The sequence below is a fragment of the Astyanax mexicanus genome, chromosome 10 (genome assembly GCF_023375975.1).
Source record: "Astyanax mexicanus isolate ESR-SI-001 chromosome 10, AstMex3_surface, whole genome shotgun sequence".
In the NCBI taxonomy this organism is placed as follows: Eukaryota; Metazoa; Chordata; class Actinopteri; order Characiformes; family Acestrorhamphidae; genus Astyanax; species Astyanax mexicanus.
In genome coordinates, this window is record NC_064417.1 from 51,081,769 (window position 1) to 51,098,586 (window position 16,818).

Consider the following 16,818-nt stretch of genomic DNA (forward strand, 5'->3'; position numbering starts at 1 on the left):
GTGGATTTCTGCAGTAATACAGAGCGCAGTTATTCTTAAAACTTAAATATGTAAAATTAAATAGCTGAGATATGTAGCTCAGAGTTTCTATCTGTTTATTTTCTGTGTTTATTTACCTGTTTTGCTTATAATCAACCAAATAAATGATGGGAATCCCGGCTCTGAGAGTTCCCCAGCGGTTCGCTCAGCTGTACAGGTGAGTGCAGCTCCACACAGTTCCCTACAGAACTGTAAAAATGACTTATTAAGGAGTGGGAACGATATTATTCAGTTGTGTATACGACTTATTAAGGCATGGGAACAAGATCATTAACTGGCAGAGACAACTGATTAAGTCCTGGCCATATAAGTCATCTATGACTTAATAAATCAGGCCATGCATTAGGATCTCATTCCCATGCTTTAGTAAGTTGTGGTCATGCATTAGGATCTTAGTTCCATGCTTTAATAAGTTGTGGGCACTCATTAGGATCTCATTCCCACTCTTTAATAAGTAATTGCAACACTTTAGGATCTCATTCCCATGCTTTAGCAAGTTGTGGCCACACATTAGAATCTCGCTCCCACGCTGTAATAAGTCATGGCCATGCATTAGGATCTCATTCTCACGCTTTAATAAGTAGTGGCCATGCATTAGGATCTTATTCCCACGCCTTAATAAGTAATTGCAACACATTAGAATCTTAATCCCATGCTTTAATAACTCATGGCCACACATTAGGATCTCGCTCCTATGCCTTAATAAGTCATGGCCACGCATTAGAATTTTGTTCCCACACCTTGATAAGTTGCGGACTCCTTATTATTATTATTTTTTTATGTAATGTCACTTTAAAGGCTCTGTCATTCCCACTGGTTACAATAAGTTAATTGCTGTAACTGTATTTGCTGTGTTTCTTCTTATTGGGTTTTATAGGAAACATCTGCTGGAACAGGGGGTTCTGGACCTGCAGTATTCTGTACAGAAACACTGTAATGGATCAGTGACTTTACCAGTCCTGCCCTCCGCTGTGCCCAGTCTGGACCTGCCCTCCCTGCAGAGCCATGTGGCAGAAGATACTCACAGCTACTGTGAGATCATTCAAATACAGGTATTTATATTACACACATTCATATTTAGTACAGTCAGATAGATGATTTAGATGAGAAAAGTGGGAATTCTGGACATAACTGTTCTTATTCAACATGTTTTCTTTCTTTTTATGATTTTGTACATAGTACATTTCATATTGAAGACTATATTAAAGCTATACAGGAACTCTGAATGCTGAATTATTCTGTAAAGAAAAAAAGTGCTAAACAAACCATAATATGTTTTATACTTTAGATTCTTCTAAGTGTCACATTTATCTTTGAGGACAGATCTGTAGACTCTTGGTGAGATTTTAATCTCAGTGTCTTCATGAGGGAGAGTCACCTGGAATAGTTTTCTCAGCGTCTTGAAAGAAGGAGTTCCTGGAGGTGCTGAACAATAGTTGCTGCTTTTCTTTCTTCACGCAGTGAAGCTCCAGCTCCTCCCAATTAAATCACCTCAAACCACCTAAATCTCAGTTCATCAGGTTTAGATCAGGGGATTAATGTGGAGAAATAACACTTTTTTACTGTTTACTTTATAATTCCATATGTGTCACTTAATCGTTTTCATGTCTTTAATATTAATCTACAATGCAGAAAATTAATAAAATAAAGAAATTAAAAAAACATTGAATTAGAAGGTGTGTCCAAACTTTTGACTGGTTTGACTGCATGTTGTGTATATGAAATATTGTCAAATTGCTCACCCCATTCTGATCAGTCTCTCGTTGTGTTTTTTTTATATGATCTTTTTAACCTTTAGGCTCCTCAGCTGTCTAAAAAAGGGAAAGTGAAATCTAGTCAGCAGAGAATAAAACAGGCTCTTCAGACTCTGATGATTAATAAAGGAGAAATCTGGAGAGCAGAACTGGATGATGATCTTCCCAGAGGATGGAGGAGGCATGGAGATCTGGTTCTGTTTGGTGAAGGATGTTTTACACAGCCGGTCTGGAGAGAGATTGGTGAGTATTAGTTTTGGAAGTTTTAAGAGTGTAGGGTTGGGGCAGTATAAGGAACTGTGGCGATTGTAGGGGGTTATAGGGTAATATATGTTGCGAAGGGTAGAAAAGTGTAGTATAAGCAAGTATAGGGTAGTATATGAAGAATAAAGTAGTATATGGTAGTGTGGAGTCGAATAGATTAGTACATACAAGTATAGAGTAGTATATTAAATGTATAGTAGTATATGTAGCATATGAACTGTAGAGTACTATATGGTAGTATATGGTAGAGTAGAGTAGTATAGGGTAGTATAAAGAAGTATAGGTTAGTTTAGAATGTTCAGAATAGTATATTAGTATATATTATGCTGTAACACCCTAAACACCCTATGTTACGATATACTATACTATACCACCCTATACTCTCTCTACTACCCCATAATACCCAGTAATCTGTAAACTACCCTATATCACTTATACTAACTATACAACCTATATTGCCTATACAGCCTGTACTACCCTATACTGTCTATACCAACCTATACTACCCTGTACTACCTATTAAATCCTGTACTGACCTGATATAACCTATACAACCCTCTTCTTGTCTATTTTACTCTATAATCCATATACTTTCCTATACTCCCCTGTACTCCCCCTAATTTTGTGAAACCTGTTGATAGAAGCCTGGCTATTGAAACAGTCTTTTTATTTTTAAAAGTATTATGAAGTGTTTTTAATTTTTTATTTGTTAATTTCCTGCAGGATCTGAGCTGTGGGAGGCAGTAGCTCTTGCACTGGGAGTGAAGCGTCTCGCGAAGATTAAACAGATTTCCCAGGATGGGTTCAGAACACCTGTAGTGACCATGCTGCTGGGGGACAACAGCTACGTAACGCACATCGACAATCATATCAGGTGCCTTATAAATGATAAGAAGATGGAAGTGTTAAGCTGCTATTCAGCTGTAGCATGAATAGTAAATGATATGGATGAAATTAACCAGAGTAAAGTAACTCTGTACTCTAACTGATCTTTCAGGTATGAGTTTGACGTCACCAGGTGCATGTTCTCATTTGGAAACATCACAGAGAAGCTGAGGATCTCCTCGTTTAGCTGCGCTGGAGAGACGGTGGTTGACCTGTACGCAGGTAGGCGCCAGGCTTTAGTTTGGCTGTAATCACTGCACTCTCTCTGTACTCTTTTGGCTGTAATCAGGCTTTGTTCTCCTGTCAGGGATTGGGTACTTTACCCTGCCGTACCTGGTACACGCGGGCGCCGCCCACGTTCATGCCTGTGAGTGGAACCTGGATGCAGTAGCAGCCCTGAAGAGAAATCTGCAGCTTAATAAAGTAGCAGATCGATGCACTGTGCATCCGGGAGACAACAGACGAGTGAGTTTCAAGTGTTAAAGTGTATTTATCACATACAGTACATGGGTATATACTGTACACATAGCAGTGAAATGTTTTCACAACTACCTGCTCACATGAAACAATTATACATTACAGATTTAAATATTAAGCAAACATAAAAAATATATACATATAATAAACTGTTCTATATTTAATAAATAATATTAAATAGTAATATAAAACACATGTATATTGGGGTATAGGGAGTTAATGATATATATATATATATATATATATATATATATATATACAGTACCAGTCACACTTTCTCATTCAGTTTTTTTCCTACATTAGTTTAAATTTTATAACCCCTATATATATATATATAAATATATAACCCCTATATATATAATATAACCCCTACATAAGCAATCATGTAGTAAAGTGTTTTAGGAGCTCATATCTGGGGTGCTGTTAACTTGTAGTTTTTGAGGCTGGTAACTCTGTTAAACGTATCCTCTGTAACAGAGGCGGTCCTGATGAGAGCCAGTTTCATCCAAACGTTTTTGACTGTCTTTGAGACTGTACTTGAGAATACTTTCTTAAAATTGAGGATAAGTTCTTCTTTTTAGATCTTAGTTCTTTACTTAGTTGTGTAGTTCTTGTCATAATCTGGATTAGAACATTACTCAAATATTCACTATTCACTGTATACCTGTAACTCTACCTCTTCACTACTTTACTTTAACTGATGCTCTCAAACTTTACATTAAGAGGGAGAAAATGGCAAGTAAGGAAATGACAAGATGTGCAAGGCTGTCATCTAAGCTAGAGGTTCTACTTTGAAGAATTTAAAATAAAAAACATATTCTGGTTTGTTTAACACTTTTTTGTTTGCTAAATAATTCAATATATTTTTCATTATAGTTTAGATGACTTTAGTATGAATCTACAGTTCAGAAATGTTAAATAATGTCATATCTTCTGCAGCTCTCTCTGAGTGACCTGGCTGACCGGGTGAACCTGGGCCTGATCCCGAGCTCGGAGCAGGGCTGGCCGGTGGCGTGCCGCCTGCTGAGGAGGGATGTTGGTGGGATGCTGCACATTCACCAGAATGTGACGACGCCTCTCCGTCATCAGCATCAGCAGCCCGGGGAGACTCCTGACTCACAGAGGACATCTGCCTCTGAGGATGAGCACGAGGGAGTGATGAGCGCATGTGTAATGAGCACGAGTGACCGAGAAACGTGGGACGCCTGGGCCAGAGACACTGCAGGACGCATTGGCGCACTGTTAAAGGACATCACTTCCTGCAGCTGGAGGACCAGCATTAAACATATAGAGCATGTGAAGTCCTACGCACCTCATATAAACCACATAGTGCTGGATTTAGAGTGTAGACCAATTAAATAGTTAATAAATTTAATTAATAGTTAAATAAAACAGAGTAAGTGCATTTGTCTGTATCTGTGTGTAAATAAATAGTTTTATTATTAAAGATGTTGTTTTTAGGCCTGTCTGTTTTTTTGATTAATGATTTGCTGATCACAAATAACCAAACAATTTCTTCAATAATGATTATAATGGAGAAGCAGAGTGTAACACAAATTCTAAAATTAATCTTATATTGAAATACATGTGCATACAATACACTGTCTGGTCAAAAAAAGGCTAAACACACTGTAATATTTGGTTGGACCATCTTTAGCTTCACTGTGGCATCATTTCCACAAGCTTCTGTAATGTCACAGTATTTATTTCAATCCAGTTCTGCATTCATTTTTCACCAAGATCTTGTAGTGATGTAGTGGATTAACCAGAGGATTTCTTCATTGCTTGGACACAAACACACACTACCCCCACTTTACGGCCTATAAGGAAACTTCGAACCCAGAACACTCTAAAAAAACCTTGGAGTAATCTTTTTTCAAACAACCTTAAATTTCAAAATGACATTTACTGACTATTTCTTCACTCAGCCTCGCTCAAGAGCCCTAAATGCGAGTTTAGGGTAAAATTCTGTTTACATTCCTCCAAGTCATAAACCTCGGAGTTAATGTAAACATTTGGAACATTTGCAACACCATCACTAGGACGGGACTGCGGACTTAAGAGAGTGTCAAAACTTAATTAATGCCTTGGAAATTGTTAATTCACCAAATGTTGTACCAATTTAGGGGTTTGTGCCTAGTTATTTCTGCAATCACTTAGAAATAAGATTAATGAAATTAAGAGAAATGTTCTAAGCTTGGGATTCCATTTTCAACATTGCAGGCTCAAATTCTGTGGGGTGCAGAAAGAACTCCTTCCCCCACCATCGTAAATTCCGATGCCCACCGCTTATCTAAACACAGCAGAGAGAAGAGGAATTTCTCACTGAGAAGATTTTGCTTAAAATACATATATATTGACTATATAAAAAAGGTGTTTTATAGAATGTTTACTAAATAATGGTATATGTGTCTGGTATATGGTATATGTGTTTGGATGTGTCCTGATTAAATTCTCCTACACATTCAAGTCTGAATCAACAAGGTTTAACTAGCATTTGATAATTTAGCTTTATTTGGTTATCAGTGGTTTAACCATGTATTATCTTTTAAGTGATTTAATTGGGTTTAAATAATAACATGACTCTTGATCTCTTTCTGACAGAGTACCATCCATCATTGTATTCCTAAGATTATCTTGAGTATTACAAAACTGTTTGTGGGCAATATATATATATTACATTTATTGTGATTCAATTGTAAGATTGTGTTTCCTGAATTTATCATCACAAACTGATATGCTGAAAAATGTATTTTGATCCACTGTTTAGTTGAGTTTTCTTTTGGTTGGGTCTATTAGAAAAATAGACCACTAGCTGATGCATGCTGACCATGTGAGCGAGGGGGGGTTTATGGCCCTTTGTGAATCCCCACCAAAGTTTGAAATTGCTCCTAGACCAATCAAAACACAGACATTTGGGCCACAGGGCCAATCATAGCTCAGGGGCCAAACAGGCCACAGAGATTAATAGTTAAACTGGGCAGACACAGTTCAGTTGCCAGTTTAGAGTTTCCAGTTGAGTTTTGGTAGTTCAGGTCAGAGCAGTTGGAGGAGAAGCAGTTAGAGAAGGAGTGGGAGAAGGAGTTGGAGAAGATGAGTTGAGGAAAACAGTTAGAGGAGAGAGGTTAGGGAGCCCAGAGATGGAGAAAGGATAGACTGTTAGTTTAGTCATCTTAAGTTAGTTTTCTTAGACTAGTGCATTTAATCTTCAAGTATATTAATATTAGCTATCCTAGTTAAAATATCTAAGGTTATTTTACAATCTACGAAGCCAAGCATTATTCCATCTAAGTTTAGCTAAAGTACAGCTGAAAAGGAGATCCGCCAGATCCAACCCAGAAACCTGCGGTCCGGAGGCCACCAGCAAGCCAGCTGAGAGTGGGGATTTACCCTGTGGGTTCTAATGGGGCTCCGTGCTGACACAGGAAGTCAAACACCCTGCAGACAGGCTCACGTGATCCTTTTTCGGGGTGAAGCATCAGACGACCAACCCAGGCGGACGTCACCAAGGCCCACTTCAACAACTCAGAGTAAGGCAGAGCTGGGTTTAATCTTTCGGCAGATGGTGTTCTGTTGGTCATGGTCTGGGTCGGGTCTTTAATAGAGCGTCTTTAGTATAGATGACTCATTTTGAGTGTCTTGGGTGGAAATAAGAATTGGTTTCGTAGACTCAAAATGCCTTAGACCCTTATTTAGAAATATTCACTTAATAGTTCTATTAATCTTCATTCCTTTAATATCAGCATTATAACGTGTTTGTTGTTTTACTTCTCATTTATCATTCTACACTATGATTTGATATCTAATGGCTACATTTATGACTTTTTAATGAATTATTTACTCATATCTGTGTGATTTAATAAATACTTTTATTTTACAAAACCTGTCATTTCAGTGTGTTTTTCTGGATAACTTGGTTATGAAAATTTCTGTCACCTGTAGAAACCACACCCTGAGATGTCTTGTGTTATTAATTAATTTGATTAATTAATTAATTAATTAATTAATCTAATTAAATTAATTTAATAACTGGCGCCCAATTAAAAAAATATTTCAACATCTCAATTAGCACCAGGTATTAAACCACTGAGCCGCTACATAATTTGGCGCCCAACGTGGGGCAGGATTATTATTGGCTCTCCGCCGCGAGACCAGAATATACACATTTCATAACCAGTTCCAGAAAATAGCGCTGTAAGTTGCAGAATAAAGTGTATTTTGTTTTTATTGCTAAATGCGTTAGCTGCTGGCTAGCTGGCCTAGCTGGAGTTAACTGCATAAACCTAGCGTGTTAGAAACACACGCACATGTTCTACACGTGTTTTTTGTTTACAATTCAGGACTGGCCAGTCCCCCGCTGTGTGTGCGCGTCGCGCGCACGGTCCCCTGTGTGTCTAAATAACGTGTACAGTTTTGTGTGTGTGGTACGTGAGCGCTCTTGAAAACATTACGCTTATTTGTAAAATAAGCTTGGTTGACACACCGCCGTGTGTGGGTAACCTTAAACCCGGGTGTATATACATGTATATACGTGTGTACTTACATAAAGTTCGAACTGTTTCCGGTAAAATAGACATATTTTGCCAGTGTTGATCTGATAAGGCCTTCGCGCAGCTCTGAGTCGCGCGGATCTCCGGCTCACTGACTCCGCGCTCCAGTTAAAACTGCCGGTTTTTGCGCGAAATCCGTAAAATCCTGCAGTACTGGACACTTCCACGTGCGTAAAAGAGTAGCTAACTTTTACGTAACACCACCCTGAGTGGCAGGAAGTTTATTGTGTGCGTGATTAAACTAACCACGCCAGGATGTAAATCCTCTTTGCTCATCTTGTGAAGTGTGTTGCTGCTGTGTTAAACTTTCGGACAGCCGAGTCCTTCTCCTCTGCTATTCACAGTCGACTGAGTCAGTCAAATCTGCTGACCAGGTCCCAGACCCAAGGGGCGGTCCTTAACGTGGCATCATCAGTGGGCGTGACCACTCCCACCAGTCGGCCTCTGCCACCATCTGGTGGACAGCCTGACTATTTACACTCAAACTCAAAGGGTGTTTTACTACCCCTCACCACTAGGGGGGGTACACTGCCACATCGCCATCTGGTGTTTGATTTGGTTAACTGCATACAGTGCAGAAAGGTGCATCTCATTTGTTTGACCACCAGAGGGAGCCACTTAGCCACATAGCTGTGTCGCCACCTGGTGTTGTACTTGTGTAATTGCCATCATCCTGTAGAGTGCATTTAGAGTTTCTGTCGCCAGAGGGTGCCAATTTCAAACAAACTTTTCGTTAAGTTAATAAAGGGAATTTGCATTGTGGTTTGGTTAAATGGTTTCTAAATAAGTAAACAAATAACTGCATTCATTTAATCGGTTTATATTAAATAGTTAAATTTAAGTTTCAGGTCTGCTCTCTCAAACATCACTCTTTATGTTACATTGAACCAAGCTAAATAGCTATCTCCATTGAGTAACTAATCACAACATAAAATAATTAACTGGTCATTTTAATCAATTTGATTAAGTAAAGTTAATAAAATTTTTGTTAATTAATTATTTTCAATTTAATTCAACCATCTTCAAATAAATTAAGCTTAATTATTGATCGATTAAGATCAATTATTAATAACTGATTGAAATTAATTAATTAATTAACCATTAAAAAAAAAAAAAAAAAAAAAAAAAAAAAAAAACCTATCCAGTTATCAGTTACTCAACCATATACCCAGCACACCTGTGCTTAATACATAGTTAAATTCTCCCATCCTGTACATAGTTAATAACTATACTCATATTTAGACATACTGTGTATAGTGGCCTACAGTTACTAAACTGTTCACTAGCACCACTGACAACAAATCTAACTATTCTTTCAAAATTAATCTACTAATTGTAACCTTAGGTCACCCACTTTTACAGATTTTCTTCTTAGAAAAGGCACAATGCTAATTGACTCGAACATAAAATAAACTTGTTTGTCATCAAAATTGTTTGATTCCACGTGCTTTACGTAAATCAAAATGTGTGTCACCGAAAAAGCTCTTTTAGAGCTTACAGCTGGTTTACCCCCAGGACTTACCGTCCCAGTCCAACAAATGGACAGTGGGGGTCTCCATGCAATAATTGCCAAAAGCCTCAATGAGTGTGTATCTAAAATCCTTGAGGGCAAGCAACAAGTGGATCCGATTTCCCTAATACTGTGGAAACAACTGCTGTTGTCACAGGATCAACTTGCTGCTTCCTCCAAAACCATTCAAAATCTCCAAGCAGAGATTGTGACTTTAAATGATAGAGTTGCAGACCTAGAGAACAAAACTGTACAGTCTGAAATGAACCAAAGAGACCTCAAAACCGAAGTGCAGCTGCTTCAAAAGGAAGCCAACATAGCTACCCAACTTGCAGCTCAGTCACAGGAAAAACTAAAACATGCTATTGCAAGACAGGTTGAGCTACAAACTGAATTAGCACATGCTAACAATGCAGTCAAATTAACTCGAGACCAAACAGAGTTAACATTTGAGCTGATGATGGAGGGAGACTCCCCCATCAATCCAGCTGGTAAATCAGGAACCCCTGGGGTTCCGGATCTTAAGCAACAACCCTCCACAAATACATTCCCTCTAGTCTCCCTTAAAGGTGCTGAAGCGCCAGTAGAACCAAGGTTCACTCAGCGTTCTCAGCCACATGGGACCTCTGTGCAACCTCAAGCACCCTCTGATAGAGATTTGGACAAAATTGCGCGTAACATCCCACGCTTTGAACCAGAACCGGACGGTTCTAATGATGTCCACCAGTATCTTCGCGACATTGACTTCTTCTTACGCCGTTTCCCCAAGGCCACGGTAGATGATAAAATCTACCTCATTAAGGTGTCCTCTAGTCGGGAAGTTGGACGTCTCATTGAGCGCCAACCACCCCAGGTTAAGAGAGACTATCCTGCTCTTTGCAAGGCTTTGGAGGATGAGTTCTCCAACCACCTTGCTCAAACCGGCCTTGCTGCAGCTCTTGCAATAACGCAGAGTCGCCAGGAAACACCCCTACAGTACTATCACCGCCTCAGGCACGCTTATTTCGGCTATAGAAATGAGCCTGGAATGGAGGAAGAGGAAGTTTTCAAAACATTGTTCGTGAGAAACCTCCATCCCTCCACCAGTCACTCTTTTGGAGTCGCAGGCTGCCCTCGTACGCTAACAAGCCGGCAGCTGCGTGATTTGGCTCTCAGAGGATTTGCTAAGTTCCAACAAAACATTAATAAAAAATCAGAGTCAAATGACGTCCTGATAATTAATGAGCAGTCCTCCTACGTCAAGCAAAAAGGGGCACACAAGGCTCCAATGCCACCTAAGACCCAGTTAAACCACAAAAACCAGAGAGTGTTCCACTCTTGGCGTCGCTCGTCCCTACATTGGGCCAAGCAAAGTGACCAAAAGCCCTCCTATCGAAGGAAAGGTAGGATAAAACGCAGTTGGAATGGCAAACACTCACAGCACCATGCTCGAGCACAGAGCTCCAGCAAACTTCAATCTCCGCTCAGGAGAAAGAGCCCAAAGCACCACAAACGTTGGTGTCCACCTAAAGGGCACAAGGATGAGACATATCCAACTAACCTGAGCACTAAAGACGGCAGTCTGCTCAGACAATTTCGTAATGAAAAACGCAAGCAGGACAATGCTGAATCTGAATTCTTGCCAATTGTCCATGCTCCAGATCAACCTGCTTGGGGGGGTGCGAAATCCACCCACCCCAATGCAGCCTTAGTACAGCCAGACGCTGAAAACAACCACACTGAGGAAGCTTCTTCCCTCAGCCTGGAGGATCCACCACCTAAACATTTCTTGGGTTTCTTAACCGAGAAAGGTTCAACACCAAAATTCTACCTAGCCACCTGGCTGGAAAATGTGTTCGGGTATGAAGCTCTTTTGGACACGGGGTCAGACATTTCTTTAATGTCAAATTCACTTTTTGACCAGGTGAGGGCGACAGCCCGCCGAAACAACAAAGAGATACCTCTGAAAAAGTGTGCTCTTCACCTTCAACCATATTCGCACACTGGTATCACTCTGCATTCTGTAGCCCTGGTGCACGTTACCATCGGTCCAATGAGCCTCACCCATCCAATTCACATTTCTCCATTGGAGAACGTCCCATTGCTCTTTGGCAAAGACCTCCTTGACCGGTTCAAACCATTGATTGACTTTCAGCATCGTAGAATCTGGGCACAGGTTTGCGAACCCCTGCCCTGTCCTAAGGCACAGGATAGAGTTCAATGCTATCATGTTGCTAGCAACATTGAGCCACACAAGCTCATTGAACCTTCAAATTCCACGGGAATCAATGAGAAGCTCACTGTCAGGGTTCTGAAACCACCATCCTCAGAATCCCCTACCATGATTCTAAAACAAAACACCTGTTCATGGGCATTGACTCCCTCTACGGCTGTAGATGAGTACAACCCAAAAGCTGGAAAGTCATTCACTCTTAACACAACGGTCAACGGTGAAATCTTTGTTCCATGGGCTGACAAGTCAGCTGTTCACAGAACACCTGCAGGTTCCTTGCCACGGACTAACTGTGATCCTCTGTTCGTGCACCAAAAGGATTGTTCTCTTCTTGTTCCTGCACCAGTGGTTCCAGACAAACACAGTCCCTTGGATTCTTATGAATGTAAAAACATTCCCACCATCTACACAGATGGATGTGCTTTTCGGAATGCTCAAATCAAATGGAAAGTTAACATGACAATTGGTGCATGTGGCAACACTTCTTTCAGAACACTGGCATTTCAACTTGATCCACTTGCCACTTACTGTGCGTCTTTCAGGATGCTCAAGGGCCTGTTTGTTTATGCCCCAGATACACACGCTTCATCTTCATTCGTGGTGCCTCAGCGCCATGGGGGGGAGAGCCTAGCCCAGGCCCTCGATCACCCATGGGTGGACCACAAAATGATGGGGGAAACACACCGAGCATTCCCACAATTGACATATCTGCCACTTGTTGGAAAAAGGCTAGTGTGTTTTCAGCCCCAATCTTCAGAAGATCTGTGTGGTATATGGCCAATTCCACAAATGGATTGGGTCGAAAGACTCATGAAATTTGTTCGAAGGAACAAACATCTCATCACTGTGGCAGGTGCATTTGCCAGATGGAGGGGACGTCCCCCAGACCCTATTGAAATGGCTCAGGCCACAACTTTTTCGCTGAACCACACTTTCTCAGGTGTTGGTATATCTCACCGTTCTAGCGGTGAACTGCGGAAACACCCAAAACTGGGAAAAAGCACGCTTGGATACCAACCATTGTGCTACACTGCTGACAAGCTACTGGTGAGGTCCCAGCACAGCACTGGCAAAACAATTCGCGAGCTCAGGTCTCATTGGTTTGGTCCTCAGGCAAAGGCAGACAAACTGCCTCGCATCTGGAACCAAATCCCGCATCGTCAGTGTTTTATTAAACTGATTCTCAAACAAGTTCACTGTAACCCAATTAAACTATGCAAAAGCCCCATGGGACAAGTCGGGACCAATAATGCCCTAGGTTAAATCATAATACTGGGCCAAATACTTAGACACACTGAGTGTTCATTGTCCACCATTTTCTGGCCTGACGCAATTGTTAAATTGAGAACGTACCACACATTCATTGTCTGGAACTCACCTATCCGAGTAGCATAACCCACAACAAATTGGATATTTTGTTAAACCTAGAGTTTGAATCACCATTTCAAACCATTAGCATAGCAGTATAATAAATACGTGGAGAAAGGGGGGTGCCAATTTTTTTTTTTCTCTCTCTTCTCCTCTCTTCAGGTGCCCAAAACATATTTTGTTTCCCTTCTGACTACGTTTGCTCCGCTATATTGTTCTCAATTGTTGACTAAGTAGTGGCTAATTATTGAAGCATACCTTATGGGTAGGTTGTCTTGATAAAGTTATAAAGGAACAAATAGCTAGCAAACTATTTGTGACCCTTTCCTATGCTTGTTGCCACACTATCACATGAAATTAACTATTTTATTCAGAACCAAAAGCCAATAGCTACAACAACAAAAAAAAAAACTGATCATCAGAGAAATTGTATATCCATTAGACCAAAAACTCTGTCAGCGACCTTGTAGTAGATTGTCTTAAGAAAGCATGACCAACAAGACACCAATTGCATGAAAGATGTACCCTAACGTGCTCTGTCTACAGAAATCCACGTTGACATCGACCGATGACCCAACGTCCAGTGGCCCATCGATCGATGGGGGGGGAATGTAGTGGATTAACCAGAGGATTTCTTCATTGCTTGGACACAAACACACACTACCCCCACTTTACGGCCTATAAGGAAACTTCGAACCCAGAACACTCTAAAAAAACCTTGGAGTAATCTTTTTTCAAACAACCTTAAATTTCAAAATGACATTTACTGACTATTTCTTCACTCAGCCTCGCTCAAGAGCCCTAAATGCGAGTTTAGGGTAAAATTCTGTTTACATTCCTCCAAGTCATAAACCTCGGAGTTAATGTAAACATTTGGAACATTTGCAACACCATCACTAGGACGGGACTGCGGACTTAAGAGAGTGTCAAAACTTAATTAATGCCTTGGAAATTGTTAATTCACCAAATGTTGTACCAATTTAGGGGTTTGTGCCTAGTTATTTCTGCAATCACTTAGAAATAAGATTAATGAAATTAAGAGAAATGTTCTAAGCTTGGGATTCCATTTTCAACATTGCAGGCTCAAATTCTGTGGGGTGCAGAAAGAACTCCTTCCCCCACCATCGTAAATTCCGATGCCAACCGCTTATCTAAACACAGCAGAGAGAAGAGGAATTTCTCACTGAGAAGATTTTGCTTAAAATACATATATATTGACTATATAAAAAAGGTGTTTTATAGAATGTTTACTAGATAATGGTATATGTGTCTGGTATATGGTATATGTGTTTGGATGTGTCCTGATTAAATTCTCCTACACATTCAAGTCTGAATCAACAAGGTTTAACTAGCATTTGATAATTTAGCTTTATTTGGTTATCAGTGGTTTAACCATGTATTATCTTTTAAGTGATTTAATTGGGTTTAAATAATAACATGACTCTTGATCTCTTTCTGACAGAGTACCATCCATCATTGTATTCCTAAGATTATCTTGAGTATTACAAAACTGTTTGTGGGCAATATATATATATTACATTTATTGTGATTCAATTGTAAGATTGTGTTTCCTGAATTTATCATCACAAACTGATATGCTGAAAAATGTATTTTGATCCACTGTTTAGTTGAGTTTTCTTTTGGTTGGGTCTATTAGAAAAATAGACCACTAGCTGATGCATGCTGACCATGTGAGCGAGGGGGGGTTTATGGCCCTTTGTGAATCCCCACCAAAGTTTGAAATTGCTCCTAGACCAATCAAAACACAGACATTTGGGCCACAGGGCCAATCATAGCTCAGGGGCCAAACAGGCCACAGAGATTAATAGTTAAACTGGGCAGACACAGTTCAGTTGCCAGTTTAGAGTTTCTAGTTGAGTTTTGGTAGTTCAGGTCAGAGCAGTTGGAGGAGAAGCAGTTAGAGAAGGAGTGGGAGAAGGAGTTGGAGAAGATGAGTTGAGGAAAACAGTTAGAGGAGAGAGGTTAGGGAGCCCAGAGATGGAGAAAGGATAGACTGTTAGTTTAGTCATCTTAAGTTAGTTTTCTTAGACTAGTGCATTTAATCTTCAAGTATATTAATATTAGCTATCCTAGTTAAAATATCTAAGGTTATTTTACAATCTACGAAGCCAAGCATTATTCCATCTAAGTTTAGCTAAAGTACAGCTGAAAAGGAGATCCGCCAGATCCAACCCAGAAACCTGCGGTCCGGAGGCCACCAGCAAGCCAGCTGAGAGTGGGGATTTACCCTGTGGGTTCTAATGGGGCTCCGTGCTGACACAGGAAGTCAAACACCCTGCAGACAGGCTCACGTGATCCTTTTTCGGGGTGAAGCATCAGACGACCAACCCAGGCGGACGTCACCAAGGCCCACTTCAACAACTCAGAGTAAGGCAGAGCTGGGTTTAATCTTTCGGCAGATGGTGTTCTGTTGGTCATGGTCTGGGTCGGGTCTTTAATAGAGCGTCTTTAGTATAGATGACTCATTTTGAGTGTCTTGGGTGGAAATAAGAATTGGTTTCGTAGACTCAAAATGCCTTAGACCCTTATTTAGAAATATTCACTTAATAGTTCTATTAATCTTCATTCCTTTAATATCAGCATTATAACGTGTTTGTTGTTTTACTTCTCATTTATCATTCTACACTATGATTTGATATCTAATGGCTACATTTATGACTTTTTAATGAATTATTTACTCATATCTGTGTGATTTAATAAATACTTTTATTTTACAAAACCTGTCATTTCAGTGTGTTTTTCTGGATAACTTGGTTATGAAAATTTCTGTCACCTGTAGAAACCACACCCTGAGATGTCTTGTGTTATTAATTAATTTGATTAATTAATTAATTAATTAATTAATCTAATTAAATTAATTTAATAACTGGCGCCCAATTAAAAAAATATTTCAACATCTCAATTAGCACCAGGTATTAAACCACTGAGCCGCTACAGTGATGATGGGAGATTTGGAGCACAAGTCAATGTGATGACCATTTTTTTGGACAGCCAGTTTATCTGGAATTATATTTTACTTTAATAAATTAATAAATAAATAAATAATGAATGTAACTTTTTAGTTAATTTAATACAAAGTTATTGCATGTAGTTCAGCATTACATAATAATTATAATAATTATATAGCTAACCTGCTGTTTACTGGTACAGATGCGTAGAGACAGACCAAATGTTTGCCTATTAATATGTTAATGTGAGTGGTAGTATTATTTTAACATATATAATCTCTTCAGTTTTTGTTAATATTGTACAGTAATGTCACTGTAAAGAAAAAGTGTATAGAGCATGTAAAGCCGTTAACACCTCATAATAACCATATTCAGCTTTGAAAAAAGTTAACAGACCACTTCATTTTCTGAATCAGTTTCTCTGATTTTGTTATTTATAGGTTTATGTTTGAGTAAAATGAACATTGTTGTTTTATTCTGTAAAATACAGACAACATTTCTCCCAAATTCCAAATTAAATATTGTCATTTAGAGCATTTATTTACAGAAAATGAGAAATGGCTGAAATAACAAAAAAAAGATGCAGAGCTTTCAGACCTTAAATAATGCAAAGAAAAAACAAGTTCATATTCATAAAGTTTTAAGAGTTCAGAAATCAATATTTGGTGGAATAATCCTGGTTGGTTTTTAATCACAGTTTTTTTCATGCATCTTGGCATCATGTTCTCCTCCACCAGTCTTACACACTGCTTTTGGATAACTTTATGCTGCTTTACTCCTGGTGCAAAAA

At 39.4% G+C, this 16,818-nt stretch overlaps 1 protein-coding gene across 1 annotated transcript; it reads left to right on the forward strand.

Annotated features, from left to right (window-relative positions):
- Positions 1–4: 4 nt before the first annotated feature.
- trmt12 (tRNA methyltransferase 12 homolog) lies at positions 5–4,879 on the forward strand. Its single transcript, XM_007232889.4, has 7 exons — positions 5–196; positions 917–1,091; positions 1,838–2,036; positions 2,781–2,931; positions 3,055–3,164; positions 3,250–3,407; positions 4,359–4,879. The coding sequence occupies exons 1-7, from the start codon at positions 144–146 to the stop codon at positions 4,779–4,781; spliced, it is 1,269 nt and encodes a 422-aa protein (XP_007232951.4). The 5' UTR covers positions 5–143; the 3' UTR covers positions 4,782–4,879.
- The last annotated feature ends 11,939 nt before the right edge of the window (positions 4,880–16,818 follow it).

Excerpts from the sequence above, each read along its gene's own strand:
- trmt12 (XM_007232889.4), top strand. The coding sequence starts at position 144 with ATGATGGGAATCCCGGCTCTGAGAGTTCCCCAGCGGTTCGCTCAGCTG. Across the intron at positions 2,932-3,054 it reads CACATCGACAATCATATCAG|GTATGAGTTTGACGTCACCA; the intron begins GTGCCTTATAAA and ends CTGATCTTTCAG. Across the intron at positions 3,165-3,249 it reads GGTGGTTGACCTGTACGCAG|GGATTGGGTACTTTACCCTG; the intron begins GTAGGCGCCAGG and ends TTCTCCTGTCAG.